This window comes from Hirundo rustica, chromosome 6, assembly GCF_015227805.2.
Source record: "Hirundo rustica isolate bHirRus1 chromosome 6, bHirRus1.pri.v3, whole genome shotgun sequence".
Lineage (NCBI taxonomy): Eukaryota > Metazoa > Chordata > Aves > Passeriformes > Hirundinidae > Hirundo > Hirundo rustica.
The window spans coordinates 28,378,308-28,403,352 of NC_053455.1; the positions used below are offsets into that span (position 1 = coordinate 28,378,308).

Genomic DNA, 25,045 nt, shown 5'->3' on the forward strand with positions numbered 1-25,045 from the left:
TGATTCTGTGAACATGGAGACAAAAGACTTCCTCTGTGCTGAGGCTTCCCATGGCTGTAGAATGGGAAAACTGAGGATCTATATTCTACCTCCAACACCAGACTACTGTATGACCTACAGCCCAAGCAAGTGCAAACCTGTGAATCTAAACATTTCCTGATTTGGTCACACAGAGCTCAACATCCCTCCCCAGCACAAAACAGCGGATCACCACTCAAGAAATTTGTCAGTAATTTTAGTGTTCTCTAGTAAGTACATATTTAATGGTATAATGGTGCAAGACTTGCAAAAACATTATTCAAGGAGATAATAAAAAAGTTGTTTTAGTAGGATTTTGAGAACATTCACAAGTATGTATAAACTTGTAGATTTAAAAACTACACTGAGAATGGATGACATGGCCACACTTGATTTACACGTACTAAAGCAAGAGGGATACTGCTATACTGCACTGGGTCTGGCTTTCAGGAGAAAATGACGTATAATATACAAATAAAAAATAAAACCTACATCAGCTGAGAGAAGCTTAACTGCACAATGACTGAAACACACACTGGTTCACGATATTTATTACAACCTATTGCTTTAGATAAACCTGCTGTATGGTTAGTAAACCCGAAGCACATTATATGAACCAACAAAAAAAATAAAGTACAGCACAAACCACATCTCTGTAAAAGGTATGCAGCGGAGACAGAGGCACAACTTTAGTCTTTTAAGTAAGAGCACAATGAAGATCCTGGTAACAGATAATGAAGGTAAATAAAAACCATACTACCAGTACTAAACAGAAGAGAAGTAAAAATCAGAGTAGCATTGTTATATTTGTATACAAAGAATGCAGGGTCTTTTTAAATACCCTCTCTTCATTCTCTATGTCCTGTAAACACAACTCTCCCAAACCATCTTCCCTCCGTACCTGAACTAGTACATAAAGATCTATACAGAATGTGCAAATCTAGTGTAAGTATTTTTAGGCTCTCTTCTTCAAACAGAAGAAATACAGGTTTAAAAACATTAACACCACAGATTCCCTCTATCCAGCCTCTGCAGAAAGACTTCATTAGCAATACTGCCCAAGACATCCAAGCAAAACGCTGGACTAAGAAATCCAAAAGAATGCATTAACAATAAATACAAACACATTATGAACAAGGAAAAAACAGTTAGCAAGGGAAACTATTAACACTGGCAAATGAAAGTGAATTAGGACTTATATCAGATCTGTTCCTAAGAAACAATCACATGGTTTAAGTAAACCCATGATGTTAACTGAGGTGCAACTACACTTTAGGCAGGCAAGATTTATTCATCAGCTTGTTCTTTAAGATGTGATATCCGCTAGTTACGTGTCATGCTCCATACTACTTAATGACTTATTTGTGAGTATTGATAGACCTGGATTTTGGGAGCCCAACAGCCACTCTTGGGTTATTTTCTACTGCTGCTTTTTCATTACCACTCCACAGATTCTGCAATAAACATTTTGTCCCTCATACCAATCTGCTACAGATTAATGTTTCTGAAAAAATAAGTTAGAAAAAAATATTACAGTCTAGAGCAAGTACGGTACAATTTAGTTCTTGTGTTAAGACTTCTGGCCCAAGAGTAATTTAAGAACAGTACTAGCCTGAGTAGAATGCAGTTCTAGAGCATTTAAAATACACATATGTTGAAACAGTCTGGATTTTACTTCAATGTTGGAACGTGAACCAGAGACTAAAGAATTTATGCACAAAAGTCTCAAGCATAGTCCAGACGCTCAAGCAGTAACTAGAGTTCACTTCTTCCAGAAATTGCTTTACAGGGTGTTCTTTGCTTTTTCCTCTGAGTGCAGATGTGAACTTTTTCAAATAGTCTCCAAGCTTCCACTCACACAAAGAGTGAACGTAGTCAGTGAAAACAACACACAAGTCAATTCAATTTATAGCTCTCAAACTAAAACAAAAAGGGGGAAAAAAAGCTTCTTAGTGGTATCTACCATTTGTCTGACTACCCTCTGTGAAACTACTTACCAGAAGGTCAGGCAAAAACACTGAATATCAATAGAGTCCAATGGCCAGCACTTAAACCATCTCTGTCGCTGAGATAGAAGTTACATTTCCTATGTCTAGAAACAGACACAGAAGGCTCCTCTATGACAAACATGCAACGCTGATATGGCTGCAAAGATTTTCCAGGAATTTACTTTTTTTGAATAAATACTTAACATACAAGGCCAAATCACAACATTGCCACCCTAAGAAAGTACGTTTTATTGTAAAACTTGATTTGTGGTGAACGTCCAACAGTTGTCTAACTGCTCATTTGCAAGGCTGGAGTGTATTACAAAACTCACTACAAAAATCAGTTTCTATTCTTCATCTGAGGACTGAGAGGTCCAGTGTAGTTGCCAGCACTCTAACAACATGGTTAGAGGCATTTTCTAGTAAATCAATATTGCTGGGTAGGTACAGTCAGTCCACAGACACAAATGACTTCTACCCAGTGTAAGAGAACCTAGCAACAAGCCGCAAAAATCTCAGACACATCAACTTCTTTAGTCATCAGTACTGAATTTCATATGAATGTTGGGATTATTGACCGTGACAAGGTCAGGTGTCCAGTGTGTTGACTTCTTTGGAGCAGAAATAATGCACGACTATTGCATTAGGGTATCGAGCAAATGCACTGTAAAGAGAACAAAACACAAACATCAGCTGTCAAGACAAAGGGTTTTCCATATTCCAACAAGAGCATCCAAGCTGGGCAGAATCAGAGACACATGACAGTGACACTTTTTCAAACTATAGCCTGAACATATTAAAGAGGAAACAGACAAAAGAATTCTATGGATTTTGTAAGATGTTTCTTTGGAGGTTTTTAAAATCTATTTTTATTGCTGTAGGCACACAGAAGTCACTGGTAAAAAGTTAAAGACTGGGACATGATTGCCCTTCAAAATCTTGCTGAACTTAACAGCACTTGAAGAATTCTAGACAACCAAAACAATATTGCATATTCTGATGCTACATGCTGCATGTTAAGAGCAAAAATTTTCATATGCACAGCAATATTTAGACTGATGTTTATTAAAATGTTTTGGGAAAAGAACCTTTCCCTATCATTGTTAATGCTACTGATATCTCAGAAGGGCTCACATCAAGAAGAAAATAATGACTAAGTCATGTTGCATTTCCATCCAGTTGAAAGACAAAACAAACCAAGTGCAAATAAAATTTGCATTCTGTATTAACACAAAATTAGCTACTAGGAATGGCAGAAGAAAAGTTCACAGATTCACAGAATATTCTGAGTTGGAAGGGTCACAAGGATAAGAGTCCAACTCTTAAGTAAATGGCCAGTACACTGATTGAACCCACAAGCCTGGTGTTATCAGCACCATGCTCTAACCAACTGAACTCATCTCAGGGTCACTGGCATCCAAATCATCAAGCAAATTAGTTCTACTATTAAACATATAGGCAACAAAACAAAAATCAGCCAGGGAGCCATAAAGCCATCAGATATAGAAAATTATACATGTATCTTAGCTTAAAATTCTTTATATCATCCTCTTCAGTTCTAGTTAAGAAGCAGGCTCTTAGGCAGTGTTCTTAAATTTTTCAAAATTCAGTACAAGGACCGATTTTATTCCTTCTCGAGTTGTGAAGTAAGAAATCTTGGGCATTTCTGATGGGGTTTTATACTCCTTTGTTGAAAGGAAGATTAAACTCTTGCAGCAAATTCACTGACCAAAGCTTTAAAGTATTCCTAACCATTCAGCTAATGAATGCAATTTGTAATTCAAACACTCTTCAAATGGCTCCCTGACACTGCTGTTTTCCCTGGCTATATATACATTCGGTTTTCCAACATTCTTAAATTAAGTCTATCAGATTAGTATTTGATTCAGTTTACCCATTTCTCTCACCTGTTACCTATTTTCTTTTTACAAACAGTGCACACCTTCTCCTCTGTAATAATGCACTTCACTTGCTGATGCAAGATCCGCTCCTCCTGGACCTAAAGAACGATAAAAAACCCAAGCTGCTCACAAAGCAATGCCATGCCTTGGTCTGATCAAACTGCAAACCAGCACAACATTTAACTGTCAGTGGCTGTGTCTACATTACCAAGTTGTGCAGCACAGAAGAAGCAGGTCTGTGGAGCAGAGCAAGTGGTACTCAACACCCAAAACCCACACTATGTGAATTGCAGGGTTTTACTTTCACCTTGGTCCACAGCTTAAGGCATTCAACCACTAAAGGGATGTTAAGGTGAACAATTGAACTGCTTCCTTTGTTTCATTTGAAAGAAATCCAGTCCAAGCTGAGATGATTCTGCAGTGCACACCACAGCACAGTGAGCAAAGACAAACACCTCATCCAAACTAAAATGAATGTACACACCATCTCCTGCAAAAAAGATGTTCAAGCTACATGGTTCCCATTTAATTTCAGGTGCATTACAGCACCATCTAGAGGACACCCATCCCCTATAAGAAACAGTAAATTTCAATACCGAATGTATTTAAAACATTATTCCAATAAATAACAGGTGGAGGACGCTTACCCTCAGAAATTCTGCATGAAGAAGGTTCTTGAGCACTTGATTAAATCTTTTCTTCTGAGCATTTTCTTCAAGTACTTTCTCTAAGAAGATGCGAATCTCACTAATCTGTGTATTTGCTGGGAGTAGGTTTATTGCCTGGAACAAAGTTAGAAAAAGTTAAAAAGGAATAGAGACCAAAAGAGAGACCAAAAAAGTTAAAAAGGAATAGAGACAAAAATTGACACACTTAGATTGACACAATCCATTCACTTGCCTACTCCAGTACCTTCTGTCATCTCCTGCCAACAGCACAAACTGAGTACTTACAGGTCTGACTTACCTTAGTGGTATCCAGTTTGCTGTGGTGCAGTTCCAAAACCTGCAGAGCAGCCTGCAGATTGGCTTGAGGCTCCAGCACCTCCATCTTGATTGGTCCCAGGCAATGAACACTGGGTGGGGAGAGATACATGCGGAGCAGGGACAGATACACCTGTAGCACACAAAAGGGAAGCTCTAAAAGTGCTGCATGTATCCACAACTGACAGTGCTGGTAAAATCCAGCAATGGTACTAAGCTGTACCCATGCCATCCAAAATTCTGAACTGCTCATTTAAACAGCTCTTATAGGCTCAAATCCAATGATACAGTAAAATTCACAAAGAAACAAACAAAAAAACCCAATCAAATAAAACCCCAGAACACTATCATCTAGTGATTCCTAAATTCCAAGAGATTATACGTGGGTTCCTGTACACAACACAAACCCAAGAAGTCTACACAGAACAAGAAGTTTCAAGTCTAGAACAAGGTATGAATTGCCTTTTACTTCCCTACTAACAAGAAGCTACTTACATCTTTGTTGCCATCTTTGTTTCTGTCATAATGTTTATGGCAGTAGCTAGAAGAACCAACAGAGAAGAATCAAGTCAAATACAGAAACAGTTATAGGACCCAAAGAATCAGTTCACAGAAATTAACATTTAACTGCTCTGACTACTGAAGTCAACCAAGTTAGGTGACTGTACAACTGATTGAGATCAATTCATCAATCTGCATGGTAGGATTACACCATTTATTCTGCATCACAGTACTGAGAGAAGCAAAGTTTTGTGCAATTCTCCCACTTCCTATCACCTTTAAAAGCTTTAATGCAGAAGCCAAATTTAATTTAGCTGTGTAAGAAAAAGGGGGAGAAAAGATATCTCCAATCAACACATCACAGCATAAAAACCTATGTGTAGATACATCTAATTAGTGTATCTGAATCACAAAAAGAAGCTGTTCATTAGTGTGCACTGCATACTGGCCCTGAACGCCCTCTAACAAGCATCTGCCGAAAACTGCAGGCCCCAGTGTTCAGATATACCTGACAATGTTGAGTAATTCTATTTTTACCTCAGTACTTCTGATGCACTCAGGAGGTTCCCTGGCACAAACACATAGAAAAATGCTGTATCTTTACTAAAGAGGATTCTTTTTAACATGGGCTAGTGAACATCTCTCCAAACAGAAAGGAAGCAAAACAACACACATGATCAAACTAAGGACAGGTGGAAAGTAGTAACTCAATAATGGTTATATTGCTCTAAAGTACAATGACAGAAGAGCATGAAAAGGCAAACCTCAAGCAGGCAGCAGCAGCAGCTGTAATAAACAGACACCCAGAACAGCTTTAAGGACAATAAAATCTGAAAACCCAGAAGATTCTAAAGACTTACAGTGTTCATGCTCTACATTTCATTACACATCCTATTCACACAGCAGTCAGCAAAAGAAATCTTGCAAAAATGCAAAAAAACAAAACAATCCTTACTTTTCAGCCATGTTGGTGTCCTTCAAAATATGAACATAAATAAACAGAGCTTGCTCATGCTTCCCCATACGACCCAAGAGCAGAGCACGTTCCTCTAGGAGACCTAGTAATAGCATAAAGGATTAAATCAATAGCTACACAGAGAAATTACAAAATTAGTGACCAGACTAAGAGAAACAATTATTAATCTGTGCTCCGGCTACAGCTTAAGTTACACTGACACTGTAAGTCTACATTTCACACTAATCTCAGAAACCTTCCATGAATTCACAAGTAACCTTAAGAAACAACAACCTTCAGATTTATTGAGTAATTCAGGCTCATCAAAAAGTGAGGCTAAACAGCTGGGAGATGCCACAAGGTCTTAGGGCAACAGTTACAGGAATCCTACAGAAACTGATAAACCCAACTGTGCCAGCAGAAGCAGACTTGGTATACACACCAGTAGCCTGCAACTAGAGATAGAGTCATCTTCTGTATTTCTAGTTACCATGGTTCTATGCTAAGTGAGGAAGTTTTGCTGTACAATCCAATAAGCTAGGGTTTAATTAACCTATGGAAACAGAACTCACCATCAAAGGGGAAGTCACTAATAAGTCGACTAGGTTCATACCAACTAGACTTCTCCAGAAAAAGCAGCAGCTTTTTCCGGTAATCCCCCAAGTCTCCTCCTTCCTCCCCAGCAGGCACCGGAGCTCTATCTATATGAAAGGAAACAACAAAAGCTAAATTACTGCAACTATTTCACCACACTAGTACACACAGAAGATAAATAAATAATTATGAAGAGGAACTAAATGGTGATAGAACTGTTACATGGGTTGGGATGCTCACATGCCTACCAAAAGAACTTCAATTCCTAAAAACACATCAAGTGGCTGGTTAAAGCAATACTCAGGTTATTCAAAACCCTTCCCTACCCTTAACATGCAGAAGCCAGGGAGCAGCAGCTGCCACTCCACTTAATTATGAACAAAGTGTTGCTTGATCCCTTAAGATCTCTTGAGAGGGAATAAACTAGATTACTCTTCAAACCCACAACTTCTGTTTTCCAGTTCCCTCCATCACACAGGTTATCTTATGCTGGATGTCAATAGGGAAGGCTTACAACAATATGGAATATGAATACCCCTGGCCCTCCCACCAGAAAAGGTTAAACAGACCTGCAGGGAAAGAACTGAGATATTCTTTCATTAAGCCCTGCACCTTCTCACAGTACAGCTGGATCAGACAGTTGTGAAAGTCCGCACCGGTTTCTTCCCAGACATGAATGATGTGTTCCTGCAAATACATGTTAAGGCTATAGACACTTCCTCTGGGAAGTAATTCGTTATAAGCAACAACTCCATGCTTGCCTTTACCAAACTTGACTTCAAGATTTCATGTATTTTGTTTTCTTTGCACAACTTACAGCACAGCTAGGACCCTGTGAGACAGCATCAGGCTCCAACTCCTAAGCCTACATCCTACATGTAACATTTTGCACTGAAGGTAAATGCACTAGTAGAGATTGAGTTCTTACCAGGTAAGGAATAGTCAAGCTTTTAAAGTTTTCTATCAAGAAACCGAGCACTTTGTCTCGTGGCAAAGCTTCCACTTCAGGAAGGTCTTCTGTAAATATCTGTTAAATAAAATTTTATTCAGACTGGTGATTTTCTTTTTTTCAAGTGCCACAGAATATTTTTTCTCTGAGGTCCTGAAGCCCAGCATATCATCATGTGTCCAAAGAGTAAGCACAAGAAGTATAAAAAAAAAAATCTGAGCAGCTTATTGAGGCACTAGGAAGTTATTTCACATCTGAAAAGATTCACAAACAGCCCCACATCTGCCCTAGTGAACATTCTTCTCTTACACAGCTCAAAACCTCCCAAATACAGGGAGTCAATTTTACATGCAAATCAACATTCGAGATTTAAATACCCAGTTAGGCTCTTGTGCAAAAGTGTGGCATCAATAACGTGAAATGTTTTATCAAAGGCTCCTAACAATTTTTTATAATATCAGGTCCAAAAATGGAAAAGCATAAGAAAAAGTGAAAGACTGACCTGCTTTATCTACTGCTAACATTAGCACAGTACTGAATACAGAAAATACAAATTATGTGCTTAACTGGATTTAGCATTAATCAGCTTCTTACATTGAGTTATCCCAATTCCCTACACTGCACTAATAAAGTCAACAAGGCACCTCTTTCAATCCCACCTACCTTCAGTCCATCTTCAGGAAAATCTCTTAGCACCCAGACAGAGTAGGAAAATACCAAGTGTAAGTTTTCTGTGCCTGGAATACAAAAAGCAGCAGTACTCAATGTTAAAATCCTAAATACCTATCTATTAGCAACACAAGCAGATGTTTCAGAGCCAGTGAAGTTTAATTTACACGAAGAATCCAGTTGTTGCTCAAGTCAAGCAAATCACTCATTCCAAAGCCACAATTTCACTACTTCACAAACATGATTTCAAACAGAAACAAAAATTAACTCAAATACTGTCAACAAATGTAAGGAATTCAGCCCAAAAGCAAGATTGGTTGCCTTAATCACATTCCAAAAGTCTTCCTTTTCAACTTGTTTTTAAGGGGGTAGAGAAAAGTGAACTTTTCAATTCCTTCAGTCCATTTCCTTCCTGTCAATCTAATGACTTCTACAGCAAATGGTCAAATACTTTATAACAAATACTAAAGCATCATAGTACTGAATGATAACTGGCATAGAAACCACATGACAGGTAACTGCTTCTCAGCTTTTAGAAAAATGTAGGACTTTCCCCTTTAAAAAAAGAACACTAGAGTTTGGACAATTTGGTTCACAATACCAATAAAATATGTTAGGAAAATGTGACTTTCCCCTCACCCTCCTGCTCAGAGCCATTGAGGCGTTCACTGCCCGAACAACATAACACAATTATACAAGGAACAGAAACTTAAAGCAACTCTATAAAAAGGCATTGTTTGCTTTTCTCCATCCCACAATATTTAAAACAAGCAGCATCTTCATATTAGCAGAATTTTAAAAATAAAATTTAAAAAAATCAGATTATGAGCACTGTGGAGTGAAACAATTGAAATAGTTCTCAGAAAAGCCAATCTCAAAGTTTCAGTAGCAAAAGTATGACTTGGCAAATGGCAGTAAACTTGTGGGTCTGAGTTTTTGTGAACTCTATTAACTTTCTGAATTTACAGGGCATGCTAGCCTCACAGAGAAAATTTTTTAAAAAAAGGACAAGTCACGGAAGTGAGTTCTCATGTAAAACAGAGAATCTAACTCCTTATAAAGAAGTGTGACATTAATTAGAACAGCTCCCTGCCAAAACACTGATCAAGCTGCCTTTGCTGAAATCCCAAGCATATCAAACATGAAGTTAAAACCTACTCAAAAGGGTGATAATGTCAGGAGGAGAGGAGGAGCTCATTAAATAACCACCAAAGCTTATTAATCAGTATACTAAAAGGTGAACACCACACTGCACCACAAAACAGAACAAGTGGCTCCCTCAGCACGTAACATTTATCTGCATGGGGATTCACACAGGCCACAGGCAGGGAATTTCTGAACTTCCTCAGCAACAAATCCCTAATTTAAACATGAGCTATAATAGGAAAAGGTTCTGCATAACACTATTTTAAAAGATAAAAGAATAATGCAACACAGAAAATTATCTACCACCCCAGTAAATATACAATTCTCCTGTGCACTGATAAAGCATATGGTTGATAGCCAATCACATAATCACTATTTGCTTTGATGCAATAAACAAGTGCTTACTCTATTGACATGAGGCAAGTATCAAATACCCATCAGTAATACACAGCTGATGACTTAAAAGACCATAGCTACAAGCCTGCAGGAATTTGTAATTACTTGAGAATTACCTAAGAATATTTCATTAACTGCCCAGAAATTGATAGAAAAGAGCTGACTAAAGAAGATTTTCTACTTCACTCAGAATGATAAATCATCACTGGAAGAAAATTCAAGTTACTATGGCCCATTTTCTCCCAGTGGAGATTTTAATCAGAAATAGGGAATGGTTTCAAATAAGATATTTAAGTTTCAAGAAAACTTGAATCCCTTGAGCTAATACCTGAAGGCTGCATTATGCAAGAAACCAAACAAGGTAACAAGGGTGCCCTGTGTCAGCTTGATAGCCTCCAGAAAGCTGCCAAACAGCGGAACAACCACTAAGCCAAACAAGAATAGAAACCTCACAGAAATACTGCTCTTTTTCACACTCACCCAAATGCTGCAGATATTGCACTGTCCTCTCATGACCCTTCAAAGGTGAGTTGGCTTTCTTTGACTGATCCACCAGTACCTGTAATGCTTTCAAAACAAAAGAAGTCAATTCCTATATAACTGCTAGTTCCAACACGAACCAAAAAAAAGTGCATTTTTCCTAGTGCTAGTGACAACAAAACAAAGTTTTGAGACCAATTTGTAACAGATTTAATCACAAAATAGCGATTAAACAGCCTCTTCAGAATACTGCCTGCTCACTGAAAACAAAACACAATACAAAGAATACATGTTTCTACTCCTTCTTCTCTCCCAACCTTATACTTACCTTTCTCATGCAGACCTTTTTTCTCATACAGTATGATCAGCTCACTGTATTTGTGTGCCTTCTTCAGTACATGCTCACTCTCCTCAATGTGGCAGTGATTGTTCTCCAGACGTAGCAGTGGTGCCACCAGTGCTACATTTGTCTGCAAGCAAAAAGGGAGCACTTAAACTTCACTGGAAGTGCACCTCCTAAGTGTACAGTACAAAACACAAGTTGGGAGTGGGGACAGGGGAGGAAGGAAGCCTCACAGCATAAGAAAAATAAGAAATGACAGATGTTAGGTCCATGTTAATTTCAACAATTTTGAGGACAGAAAGAACACATCAAAGCTACTCCCTTTCAACAACAGAGGTCAGGCTTTGAAAAACATCGTAACAGCCAAGATCACACTTTACTGTGTTTAACAGTGTAAGGCAATTCGTTAAACCTTGAAAATACACAACCACAGTCACTTTCTTTTGACAGAGGTAGCAACCAGGAACAGACACATCTGCCTCACTTCCTCAAACTGCATCCTGACCAGTGAGGAAACTAGTTAATGCTCAGATTTTACAAATTATTTTTAGATCAAAGTTGTGTGAGAATTTCAGAAGCAGCTCCTTTATCCTCCATCTTAAAAATTCCAACAGAGCTCGCATGGCAAAGCCTCCGGGTCAGACTCACATGTAGGTAACACTTTAGCAGGGTGGTATCAATGATTTGTAGCAGCTTCTTTTTGGATTTGATCGTGGGTGTTCCTTCCATGAGGGGTGAGGTACTGGACTGATGATCAGAATCATTTAGCTTCTTCACTAGCTGACTCCTTTTCTGCAGGACATCAAATGAAATTTTAAAAGGAAAAGGCCATGGATTTCTACACCTCACCTCAGCATATATAACCCACCAACTACGCCAATTCAATAACTTGTTTCAGTCATTTCCTAAAGAATTTTATTGTCATTAACTATTCAACACAAACTTTACAACCATATTCAGCTGTATACATTTGTTTTGAATATTTATGGTTTTGCAAAATGTCCAGAGTCTTGAGAAAATCATCAGAAGGAAATTTTGTTAACCTGAACAGACATTTTAGAGAAGTCAGGAAACATTTAAAACATTTGGAAAACCATTTAGATTTTGCACTGCTAAGCATAAAACCTATCCTCCTTCAGGCACAACCTTCCTTCTACTCTAGTAAGGATGGCAACCAAACAATTCAGGTTCCAGCTACGACAAAATAAAGAGGGCAGAAACTTACAATGCCCATTATTTTCCATTCCACCTTTTACTGCATGCCCTCAACCTCTGTCCTGGACAGAGAGCCCTTAATAATAATCATTGAACAAAAACAAAAGAATCAAGTGCTCAAGTTCTCTTCCAAAGGATACTAGAAATAAAATACTGGATTCATATTGAGATCCAATCCATAAGGAAATTTTGTCCAGTCCCACATGATGTTTCCCACGTATCCATGGGGTATCTCACGTGTTCCACTTCCCCTGCTCACTCAGGAGCGGCTGCCATATTTTCCAGCCGTGAAGAGAGCCCATTGAGGCTAGCATGACAGAGCTGGACTAGGCGTACTGCTTCCTGCACATCGAAGTTTACCAACAAAGCATGCTAGAACTGAATAACCCTGCTCTAAACGCAGGTAGAGGAGCACTCACTTGAGTTAGGTAGTCTATCAGAGCTAAATGTGCCTTCTCCAGCTCTGCCCCAGAGAGCCCTGGCAGGGGGTTGGGGTACTGCAGCTGTTTCCTGTAATCTGTGGGCAGGAGGTCAGGATACAGACCCATCACATGAGTGGGATCTATGCAAAAAATAACTGGTATTAGTAACCATTCGTATTACTTTTGCTAACTTAGAGCAAGCTTATCTTTCTAACAGAGCAGTCTGTGGTCTATTTGTACATCCACAAGGTTCTAGAGCCTAAACAAAATATGCTCATTTCAGAAAAGAAGCTGTAACAATGCAAAAGAAGCAAGAGTAAAACGTGTTTCAAAGTCCAAGCACAGGAACCTCCAACCTGTGCACTTGGCACACCTGGAGGATAAGCCATTATTACAATCTTACTGCTCTTCTTGCAGAATCCTAGCATTAACCACTCTGGCAGTAAAGACAGGATTTCTAGGAACAAGCAATGTTTTAAGAGAATTTACCTTGCTTTTGAAACAAGAACTAAATAGTACCATCTGTAACTAATGCACACCCGTTTTCAGAGAGTTTAAGCAAATTCAAAATTACTATCCTATAATTTAAGCTCAAAATACTTGGAGTTCTCAGTCCTTGTCTTCCACTGTAATTTTCCAAAGTAAAAATCATGTAAGTGTCATGAAAATAAGTCCTAGGCTTAAATGCACATGAGAATTCTGTCACCAATAAAAAGAATCTCAGTTTTAAGCACTACAGTACAGTCCAGTCTTCAATCTTCTTCCAACAGCCCTAGTACAACTCAGAGGAACAGCATCAGAGACTACCGTGACTTCCAAAAGCACAGAAAGGTTTCCTGCTGTCGGCATCTTGGCTAAACCAAGGGTTAAGGATCCTTATCTGAGTCCAATGATTTTTCAAATCTGAAGATGTTCCTTATTTTTTTATTCCAAGTTACAAGTAGGCTTTTAGCAGCTGCTAAAACATTCAATTTCAAAGGGTCTGCGCAAATGCTGTGCATGCTTTAAAATACCCTAGAATACAAATGTATTCTGTAAAAAGGGCAAACTCATGATTTAACTCAATTTACTAATTGCAGTTAATTATTTAATTGCACTTAATTGTGCAGTTAATTAAGTTATTAAGTAATTATTCCCCAGCTCCACCAGAAAAATTACTAAACAGCTGACCAGGCTATTTGCTGTTCATAGGGGACTGATCTGCACAAGGTAGCACTGTTTTAAACTAAAACAAACCAGAAAACAAACAAAAAAAACCCCATAAAATAGCCAGTGAGCTTGATTTCATTCCTCCTAACTTAAGTGATTCAACGCCAACCCAAGCATTTACCTGTACCAAGCTTGGCAAAAACTTGCATGGATTCATCAAAACGCTTCTGGCAGAAAAGGTTGAAGGCAAAGAGGTTCTTTATGTGGTGAATTTGTTGTCGCTTCTCACTATCTGAATCATCTTTCATTTCCTGCATACATACAAATTAACAAACATTAAAAACTCTCGGGCTTCGTATATGAGAGAGAAACACCCTAGAGAATTAACAGGATCATTATCATGTGGAGAGAGTAGGAAAAGAAAAGAGAATCTCTCAAAGTGAACACTGATGGTGCCTGTCTCTGCTTATTGTGTCACTGAGATTACCTTGAAGATCTGAAGCTACCTCTGGTTATCTGTATACCTGCTCTGTCACGGCAAATGTCTCTTCACCCATTTGCCTTTCAAATTCTTTTTTCATGTCAGCATTCAAAATGCAATTAATTAAGGGGAGTTTCCAGTTACACAGTCACATAATTAAAGATACTGCATCAGTATCTCTAACCAATTATTGTTTCAGGAGTACTATTACCCAAAAAATGGTCATGTGACAAAACTCACAACTCCAAACTACACTGTTTAGAAGCAGTCTGAAGACTTTGAAGTCCTACTGACTTCAGAATCTAAAAGAAGGTAACCAATTAAACAGCTAAGAAAGATAATCTTTCATATACAAGATGATTTCTCAAAATCTACACCACGATAGATCAATATGGAATAAAGACAGCACAAAACTAAAACTTCAGTTAAACAAGCCTAAAGTTTACCAGTTTGTGGACAGTTGGGAGGTTACACTGACTGACTGGTTAGTGGACTCACTACAGTTAGGAGATGGAAAACATTCTTTCGTATACTTCTGTCCAGCTGCATCCACTGCAAATTCAAGTTTTTGAGTACTTACTGCCAACTGCAAAGCCAACTCAAACTGTTTGTCCTGGAGAAGCTGCTGGATCTGCGTAGCTATGGACACTGGAATGAGCCTCCAAACAAAGTGATTACTTGCTACATATATAATGTTTGTGCTGTAAACAAGACAAAAAACGTCAGTTACATTTCAGTGCTCAGAAAGAAGCAATATCCTATCTTAAAAGAAATCCAATCCAATAATACAAACATGGATCAGTCCAAGAGCAACTGGAGCACTATTGCAAAGCAGAAGGAGACTGTATCTCCCGTGTCACAAATTCTTGAAGACCCTCAATTCTATCCTTTCCTCCTCAAGGTATGGCCTCCACCAATCTCCATAAAAAACCCAACAGATTGCTTCAACACTACATCTTAAGGTGAGAGCTAGAAAGGCTGCTGTTCTCTCAGTTTTTCAGAGTGCTACATACAGCCAGCCAGCCTGACAAAAGTGAAAATGTGTTGTGTCAGTACCCTCCAGAGGTGATGAAGCGCGGCCTCTGCAGCTCGATGCTCTGCACCAGCAGCCGGGGTTCAAAAGTGCGGATCTCCACATACCTTGGCAGAACAGCAATGATGTAGGGAGGCTGGTGTTCTAGTCATGAAACAAGTGAAAAATTTAAGTGGATTGTTCTCAAGCATTCCTTAAAAAAAGCTGTGACTTAAGGCTCCTCTTCAATTTTTCACCCCCTTGAAATGTGCACCTTTTTCATATTCAAAACAAAATCTGGTGCCTGACACTGACATTGATTTGCTAACAGGCTACTACCATGCCTTTTGAGAGTAGTAGTCCTTCACCACAAGGAAGTTCTGAGGCACCTAGGTCCCCAGAATTACAGTGCTTTAACACACTACCTTCCATTTCAGACCTTGTCCCTCTATAAAAGATACAGAATACACCTATTTTGTGAGGAGAGAGGCCCACAGACAAGAAGGCTAAGAAGCAGAAAAAAACACATGAAACCTTCCCCAGAGTACATCTTAGAATTCTGTAGAAACTGTCACACTCCAAATCCAGCTGGTTTCAAAATACTGCAAATATAATGATTTTATCGCATTCACGGAAGTAAAGAAGTAAATTTAAACAAAACCAAAAACAAACTGCTACTTCTCACCCATGGCTATAGGAATATCTGTCCAATTCAAGGCACATTTCTGAGTACAGACCCCTTCTTCATTAAGCACAACTGTTAGATCATCTTGGCCAACTGCAACTTTTCCATCTGCTACGGGAGCTACCAATGGTTCCAGCTGCTTCCCTGTGGGAAACAGTTCTTTGATGGATCCTTTTCCATCCACCTAGGATAATAAAAAACATTTTAAAAAAAGGTGTTTTGCAAAATAATCTTTTCTTCAAAGCTTCATAAGACTAAAGCAAAAACCCGTAGAGGAATTTTGCAGCCCGGGCTAATCACTAAGAGGACAAGTGGAAATTTAAAGAGAATCAATAAAAGTTTCTGCATATCATTATTTATCCTGCTTATACATCATTCTGAAATAAAAAAGTTATTACTTTTATGTCTGAGATGATGATAGTAGCTGAGCACATCATTCACACCAGTTTATAAAATATGTAACAGCACAGCAGCAAAATCAGGTGAACTGTCCAAGCACTTCATTTAGGCCAAAACTTTTAACACTGTTTTATTTTGGCATGATTGAGCACTGCCACATTAACAAAAAACCTGACTAAAAGCCTAGAAACCTGCCTAGTCATTTTCCCCTGCCCTAACCACTCATTAATTTGGCCACTATAGTGGCACTATAGTGCTATAGTGGGAACTGAACTCACACAAAAAATTGCTGCTTCATGATCTGATATAATAATCAAAACAGAGAATCCTTCTTCAATTCCAGCCACACATTCCTGCTGCTTACCTTGCATTACAGGTCAAGCATTTTATAAATCAACAGCAGAAAACAACCCCATAAAAGCATGTGTCGTTTTCCTGCCTATTTAGTGAAATGAAGCACTTCAAGGACGGGTTAATCAAGCACCAGAGCCAACCCACAGTAAACATTTGGGATAGTTGGTCTCCACCCCGGTTGCTTGAGCAGCTGCACAACTACTCCTATCACTAATCAACATGTAGGAGAGCACTGCAGAAAGGCACCCCTTCTTCTGTGAGCAGCACCAGTTCCAAGTGACTGTAAAAATTATGTGTGGTTTTCCTTTTACTGCAGATCAGTGTTGCCACCCAGGTATGTACATGTGCCGTGCACCTCATCTTCCTATATTATTATTTTCCTATAATACCTGCAGAAGCCGATTGTAAAGGCAGAATTATAGCCATAAATGAAGTCTAAGTGGAAGCTGTAATATTAAATTAACAGTAAGTTCAGAGGCCTTCAAACAATTACAGTTCAGCTAGAGAAAGAAAAATGAAAGAATGGTTAAGCTTCATTGTATGCCAGATGAGTTATTTTTGGTCTCTTTGTCCTTTCAGAGCTAATCTTATTACTTAATATATTAAATTAAATGCAAACTGAGCTTCACAGACTGTTGCCAAAACAAATATATCTTTTCCAATCCCTATCTTCTGCAAGAGCTGCAAACACTGGTCTCAATAGCAACAAACAGAAGATCATTTCCTGACAAAATACCAGTTTAAAAGGACAGGCCTAGACTGCCCTTTCCAAAACCACAAATAGCAGGAGTACCAGATGCTGTTAGCTGAGTTCCTGAGCACAGGAGCAGCCTCCACAGAGTCTACTGATACCCAAATCTTCTTAAAACACTATTACACAGCCCCATCTTACCCTTATCAGGTAATAGTCCCTCTTGAAGCCCACACAGATGGAGTTCTCACACCAGGCCATAGACTTGGGTACATCGGGTACACTGAAGTCCCCCTGAGGAAAATGGGTTAAACTGGTTGTTAACAATGAAAAACAAAAGCGAAATCTGGCAACACAGAGTGTACCAGGCTGCTCTCTTGTAGACACCTTATTCCCCACCACCTGTGCCCAGTATCTACTGCTCTAGGAATGGCAGTATTCAGCAAAAAGCTAGACTCATGCACAGGAAAGAGGTGTGCTCTGAGTTAGCTGATAACTTCTAGTAAAAAAATTTTTAGTAGAGCATGGTAGCTAAAAAAGCCTCCACCCATTTCAATTAGTTATTTTATATATATATATATACACACATATATATGTATACATATATACACACACACACATATATATATTATATTCAATTAGTTATTTTTTTCTCCTTCTAGTATTCACGACTGCAGCTCTCTGCACTTGTCAGTAGCTATCTTCTGACTTAAAGACATGCTTGAAAAACTTTGAGCAGAAGTGCACCCACCTCCATCACGTTTTTGTAAGGCATGCATAAGGTGTTACATTTCACTGACTTAAATGTCAAGTACTTAAAAGTGTACTACAACCAGAACATTAAAATATAGGATGCAGCCCTTACTTAAATTTTAACTTATGAAACTGTATTAATGCCATTAACTGTGATTTCAAACACGTATTTCCACTTCTGTTTGCTGTTTCATTGTTAAATCTCTGCACAACCAACCATCAATGTTTTGAAGGTCAGCAGTGCCTCTGAGTAACATGGCAAGCAGTGAAGAGCAATTACCCTCCTTGCTGAGACATCCTGGCTACAGAAAGAACACAACTCACCTGTAGCTCATGGAACTCTCTGTCCTTCCAGAAATAAAGCTGCAGCTTCTTACGCACTGCCACACACATCCTCAGCACCTCTTCCCCTGTGTCTGATTGCTGGGAAAACAGACAGGTCTCACTCACAGGCACTCAATGAGAGGCAAGTAAGGCAAGACAGGGCCAAAAGAAGCTCTGCTAAAAGCAAAGCTGTCCACTGAAGAGTGGCTTTGTTCATCCATGCCAAAAGGCATTCCCTAAAAAAGGAAGCATGGGAGGGGGAGGAAGGAGGCAGGGAAGGTGGCAGGACACCTAAAAATGAACTTTGACAGGGATGGTGACATCAAGGAAATCCAAGAAAAAAAAAAGAGCACCAAAGGCATACGCACACACAGACAGAAGATAAGTAGAGAGCTATCAGTCCAACCCTGAAACTAAGATAAACAGCTGGAACTCTATGCAGTATAGGAGAGGTGAGGAAATGGAATAACACTAAGATAAAACCATCTAATATTCTAACCTATTGGAAAGGTTTCTTGACAAGAAATACTAGGACAGCTAAGCACCTGGACACACAAACAGAAACCACTTTGCAATGACCAGACGTAAAGGTGCTTTGATAGACAGTAGTTTTCATGTCTAGAAAACCCCACGTACTTCCTAGAAAATATTTAACATTAAGGTCCCATGGAGCAAAAAGATAAAAAATTATGAAGAGAACTAAACCATCTCTTCTGATTATGAAAAAGGTGTCTGAACAACATGGGCAGGCTGAGAAACTCACTTGAATAGAAATGAGTCACTTAATGAACCGATCATAGGAACAGAGAACTGCTACACTTTAGAGAACCGTTTTAGGGCTTGAATCTACCACAACTGCTCTAGGACTCCTTGGGCCAATAAAGAGAAATAAAAATGTAAAAAAACCCAGAGACAGAATTGCTTGCAGAAGGAAACCACAATGAACTAGTACACTGGCAATCCAAGGAAAGGATATGGCTTTTATACTAAGGGGACCTATTGAAAGAGTCATAGTTAGTACAGGACAAAAATGCTTTGAAGTCTTGTATCAGAAGTTCTGTATCAAAAGCTATAATCACAAGAGGTACAGGAAAATAACTTTGTGAAGCAGAGTAAGAAAAATAATTTAAAACTGCTGCCTTAAGCAAATGCAGTAGGTGCTAATTTAAAAAAGCACTAGTACCCAAGAAATTTTCATCTAACACAAAATAACAAACCTATTCTACACAGCAACATGAAAAAGGAATCCTTATTACAAACAGTGAGGACATCTGTGCAGCTGTATTCCCCTCCTTACCTGGAGATCACAAGTGAAGAGAGATGCACCTTTTGCCTTTGAAATCGTGGTGATCTGTTGAAATGTCAGCAGGTCATGGACGTAAATGTTATTTTCTGTTTTAAACAAAATTCCAATTAGTATTTAAGCCATGCAGAGTCGTTGCTAATTCAAACAAGTTACTGTATTTTATGTTTATATAAAAAGAACTTGTAAAACTAAGAGCTGCAAAAAAGGAAAAGAAGTGTTTTCCCAAAAATTGAAAAATGCCAAGCATATACAAATACAATAAATGCAGAAAAGAAGACTAACACCAGCACTGGTAAAAACTATAGGAAGGTACTGAGAACATGTGCTAACCAAGCAGGAGAAGGCAGAGTGGAAGGGACAGCAAGCAGGCCAGAACAGAGCAAGTTCAAGATGGAAGACTGCATTAACAAAGACCAATTTGAAGTGGCTCCTGAATTTAGTGGAAATTGAACAGCTCAAAATGCAGGGTTCTATGATCAAGTTCTTGTACACACGAGGACGCAAGCAACAGAAATCTACACATGCTGGAGCTGGAAGAGCCGGGACTTGGAGACCATAAAGAAGGGAGGAGTAACATAAGCAAAAAAAGACGTTAGAAGATCGTAAGTAAAAGAAAGCCAGAGCCAAGCAAACTTCAAACTTCCACACGACAGTAGAAGGTCACATCTGAATACAAAATGAGTTTGGTAAGACACCACCAGTGAGTTTGATACAACAAGCAGATTTGGTCAGAAGTTTTAGCTCCTATCATACAGTGCACACACATGCATGCATATACGTGCACACAGAGATGCCAATACAAACTGTATTTTACACTGACACTTTAGTGCATGCCTGTACTTCTTCATTCCTAATAACAAATCAGCATTAACGCTTTGTTCTCCAAGCTGGCAAAGCTGCTTAACGCTTCCTCTGCAAAATGCAAAGCTGAGTTCTACACAATGACTTCTCAACAACCAGACTACTGTGCAGGTGTGTGGAAAGAGTGCCACATTCACACATCGAGAAGAGCTCATTAAATCTTACAGCACTTTTCTTCACTTACCCAATAGACTGACCAAAATTTTAAACTGAGAAACAACGTGGATCTGAAAGGGAGAATGCTGTTAGTGACTCCATTCCTGCACTAAAACTCTGAACAAGGCTTGATTATAGATAGTCTAAGAAATTCTCAAAATAATGAGAACAGCAAGGCAGTTTTCCATGCACACCTTCAGCTATTGCAACTCTTTTCAGTTACACTCACTTTTCATAAGCTGACACATAGCATTTGCAACCTAAGCTGGTAGAAAAAGCTGTACATTGGTATGCCACCTGTACAAAAATACTTCTAAAGCATACATAGAGTGTTGCATCCTGAAAGAGGATCCATATTCTTTAAGGTGTTTTTGCTGGAATCAATATAATCATTGAGCACAAATTCTCAAAAAAAAAAAAAAAAGGCAGGAAAACTGGCAGCTACTTCACTTCTACACTTCAAGTGGAACTATATTCACATTCCTATAGGATCTCATGTGGGAGTTAAATAATACATTACAGTCTGTTGAGGTATCACCATTATTTTTACAAATATTCTCAGTCAGAACAACTGAAGACCTATTGCTAACAAAAGCCAAAAATAAACCTGCAAGTTCCAATTCTTTGGTTTCTGCTTCAGCAATCAAACCAAGCTTATTCCTGTTATGGGTGGAGTGGGCAAAAACATCTGGCCATTACACCTCCAAGAAAAACTATAGCTTTGGGATTTTTTTTTTATTTTTTTTTTTTTTTGCTAAGCTCAGCAGAGATTGCAGATACATTTGATATTTCATTTATTGGCTGAAAACTGTCCCCACATCAAGAAGGTGGTATTTCCTACCTGTTGAATCTTCTTTGAGAAGTTCTTGTTGGATTTCTCTAGTGTCACTTCAAACCTATTGCAACCTATCAGAAAGATTGAAGAGGGTGTGTAAACTGAAGTTGCTCATGACTGTGTATATCTTGCGCTAATTACAAATAATTATGAAAGCAAACTTGGACACAACACTGGAAGAATGACACTTGAACACATCTGTGCTAACTTTTGCCACCAACTAAATGCATCAGAGGGTCTTCTAAATAGTCAGATCAAAATGCAAATTATACTTCTTGTACCCAGCTGAGGGCCTCAACAACAGTTACATTTCTGCCTTGCCCGAGTTTTACATTACAAGCATTATATTTAAGTAATTTGAAACCCAGAGATACAAAGATACTCATAAAGATTTTAACCCCACTAGTCAAGTATCAGCAACGTAAATTTCTTGGATGCACATCGTTGCAAAATAGACAAGGAAAAAACACTACACCACAAAGGTATAAAAGGAGTTTTAGGGAGAAAGACTTACAGACACTTTCTGATGACATAACCTCTCCTGGCATTGATGCAAAAAAGGGGGAGAAATTTACCATGTGAGATAAGACACTAGCAACTCAAGACTAGCATGTTCCAGTTGGACAGATAACCTACAAGTTTCAGAAAAATCAAGCTGAATTCAGTCTCTAGAATCCAATTAGCTATAAGTTAATATCTTTCCAAGAGGTGATGAACTTGGAAACTTACATTTGGTGTTTGCTTTCCTGTGCCATGCTACAAAATATTACTGCTTTCAATAACATCAGTTTCTACATAATAGCAAGTAACGTGAAATACAAACCTCTTGAGTGAAAATCAATTTTAACTAAACCAAAACCAGAATAGTTCTATTTGTGGCATTCCCAGAACAGACTATCAGCACTTCAGACTGTCAAAGAGGCATGGAAAGAGCAAATACCTGACAAAACCAAATCCTTCCTCCCTATCCATGATGCTCATGGACCCACTGAATGTATTTGCTCTCTCACTAATCCAGTCCATCATTAAAAGATGACATACATCAAAACTCTGGCAATTCACACACTGCACTGTTTTTACATATATTTGTACCATATTAATAGAAATTTCAGTCACTTACTATAAATTTAAACACAGAGAAACCTGAAATAAAACATATTTTACATACATGAAATTCTATACAGGAAAAAATCAGCAATTAAATCACACTTGTGTTAAAATGACTACAGCCTCTAAAAGTGCAGGGAGTAAAAATATCAAATTGTTTTGTGGCATTCTTAAAATCAACTTACCTACATCTTTCTTGATCCTGTAAAGCAGAAGATGCCCTTGTTTGGTACCAACAAGGAGCCATTCCTCTACAAAGGCAGGAGAAAAAGAGCCTAATTAGTACAACAAATACTGCCCTTCACAGCTGTGCCAGTTTTGGCTGGGGCAGAGGTAATTTTCTTCACAGTGCCTATTATGGGGCTATGTTAGATTTATCAGAGCCCTTGGAAACTTGCTTCAAACACCAAAAAGGACTTTCTGTAGTTTCTACACAGGCCTCCTATCATCTCTCCAGAGGAAGTGCACAGAAGTAGCTTTAGCTCTCAGGAGAGGATAGCCCAAGATCAGGCAGTAAAACAGGACAGACAGCTTGGCCACCACATTCCAGTAGTTCATACAAAAGTGAAGAAGCAAACCGTTGTTATTTTGTGTGCAACCAAAAGAGCAATAAACTATTCTTCAGTCATTATTATCTCTCAGAGAGGAACAGTGCTACATAATGGGAAGTACTGTCAGAAAAAAAAAAAAATCTACATGGGTTTGATTGTTGTTTTTTTTTTAGGTCAGGTTTTTAAAATGTCTCTCTGAAATAGTCAGCTATGTTTGGAGGACAGTGGCATTTGCTTAGGTGACATTTGGATTGGTTGGACAACCAAGAATGATTCAGGATTTATAAAAGAGGGCCTTTATATTCAAGCACTGTGGCGCAGTTTCAGACTCTTCCTCTTTACAGCACTTACACCATGCAAAAAGCATAGACTATTTACAAGCTTGTTAAATAGGACTGAATTTCTTCCTCACTGAGCATCATATAGAAAAGCAGCATAGATGAATATTTCCTTCTACATTTAGCAATTCCTCACCACTTAAAAAATTTGCATTTTAATAAAATCTTATTTTCTGCAAGACCTTTCTTCTACTACTCAGTAGAAACACTGTAGAGACAGTTACACATCTTTTTTTACAAACCCATACTGCTTTAAGTCTGTACGTTTAGGCTTTTCTTCCTAGCTCAGCAAAATAAACGCTTTCAAAGAGAGAAAAACATAAAAGCTGCAATGAAGAAACGAACTATCTTCGCATCCCCTCCAGTACGCAACTCCATCATAAACAATCCATGTATAACAGGAACATTATCATTCAGGATGTAATTCTTAAAATAATGTCTTAAAACAATTAATCTGGGTCACAATTCCACAGTGAGCAGAGTTTTTTAAATTGCCCATTTTGCATGATAGTAGTACATCTGATGGCACCTGCACAAAGCCTTATCAAGCCTAATCATTAGGACAGCTGATGCAGTCACCTGACCAAAATTTGACTCTCAAGTATGCCCAAAAATATACCCCACAATTATGTATCACTAACACGTTCAAACATATTCGAAATCTAAGATTTCAACATACCACCGGCCCTCCAAATTAAGTTTAAGTCAAAGCATAGGGAATGTTTTTTTAGCAAGAAAGCAGGCAGCCCAGGGTTACAGCCCCGGGAGTCCTGGCAGCCTCCCCCACAGCCAGGGCAGGGCAGGGCAGGGCAGGGCAGGGCAGGGCAGGGGGGCCGCGACGGCCGGCGCCCCTGGGAGCGGAGCTGGGCCCCGCGGGGCCCCGGGGAGAGGCTCCCGCGCCCCGGCCCGGCCCGGGGGGGCGGCAGGGCCGCGGCCGCTCAGGGTGCCGCCGGCCGGGGCCGGGCGGCGCTGCCACCCCCGGCCCGCCGCAGGGCGGGGCAGGGCAGGGTAGGGCAGGGCAGGACGGGGCGCGGCAGGCGCACGAACGCCGCCCGGGACGGGAGAGCGGAGCGGGTCGGGCTGCGGCGCGGCCCCTCCGGCTCACCCCAGGCCGCCAGGCAGTCGATCTGCAGCGGCAGCTTCTCCAGGATCGGCACGTGCTCGAAGGCGTCGTGCATGGCGGCGGCTCCTCCGGCCCCGGCTGCCGCAGGGCCCGGCCCAGACAGAGGCGGCACCGGCGGGGCGGGGGAACGGCCCCGGGGGGAACGGCCCCGACGGGAACGGCCCCGCGCCCACGGCTCCCGCCCCTTCCGGCAGCGTCCGCGCCCGCCCGGCGCCGCTTCCGCACCGTGGCTCCGCCCGCGCCCCGCCCCGCCCCGCTTGTCCCCGCCCGCCGCGCTCGGCCAGCCCCGCTTGTCTCCGCTTGTCCCCGCCCGCCGCGCTCGGCCAGCCCCGCTTGTCTCCGCTTGTCCCCGCCCGCCGC

The 25,045-nt window shown here is 39.8% G+C and overlaps 1 protein-coding gene across 2 annotated transcripts; it reads right to left on the minus strand.

The window, feature by feature from the left end:
* Nucleotides 1–553: 553 nt before the first annotated feature.
* VPS39 (VPS39 subunit of HOPS complex) lies at nt 554–24,818 on the minus strand. 2 transcript variants are annotated; one of them, XM_040067442.2, is made up of 26 exons: nt 24,668–24,818; nt 22,859–22,924; nt 22,081–22,107; nt 21,573–21,637; nt 20,760–20,802; nt 19,706–19,800; nt 18,409–18,507; nt 17,533–17,625; nt 15,888–16,071; nt 15,247–15,367; nt 14,771–14,891; nt 13,891–14,020; nt 12,558–12,700; nt 11,572–11,715; nt 10,909–11,050; nt 10,581–10,667; nt 8,553–8,626; nt 7,869–7,967; nt 7,510–7,627; nt 6,919–7,047; nt 6,347–6,449; nt 5,386–5,431; nt 4,874–5,023; nt 4,555–4,689; nt 3,914–4,005; nt 554–2,670 (listed from the first exon to the last, which is right to left on the minus strand). In XM_040067442.2, exons 1-26 carry the CDS (start codon nt 24,738–24,740, stop codon nt 2,595–2,597), a joined length of 2,655 nt encoding a protein of 884 aa, XP_039923376.1. In that variant the 5' UTR covers nt 24,741–24,818; the 3' UTR covers nt 554–2,594. The 2 variants fall into 2 exon arrangements, with proteins under 2 accessions (XP_039923376.1, XP_039923377.1); XM_040067443.2 differs by lacking the exon at nt 22,081–22,107 and having other exon boundaries at nt 24,668–24,817.
* Between the last annotated feature and the right edge of the window lie 227 nt (nt 24,819–25,045).

Excerpts from the sequence above, each read along its gene's own strand:
- VPS39 (XM_040067442.2), bottom strand. The coding sequence starts at position 24,740 with ATGCACGACGCCTTCGAGCACGTGCCGATCCTGGAGAAGCTGCCGCTG. Across the intron at positions 22,108-22,858 it reads CAGGATCAAGAAAGATGTAG|GAGAGGTTATGTCATCAGAA; the intron begins GTAAGTTGATTT and ends CATCAATGCCAG. Across the intron at positions 10,668-10,908 it reads AAAAGGTCTGCATGAGAAAG|CATTACAGGTACTGGTGGAT; the intron begins GTAAGTATAAGG and ends TTGTTTTGAAAG.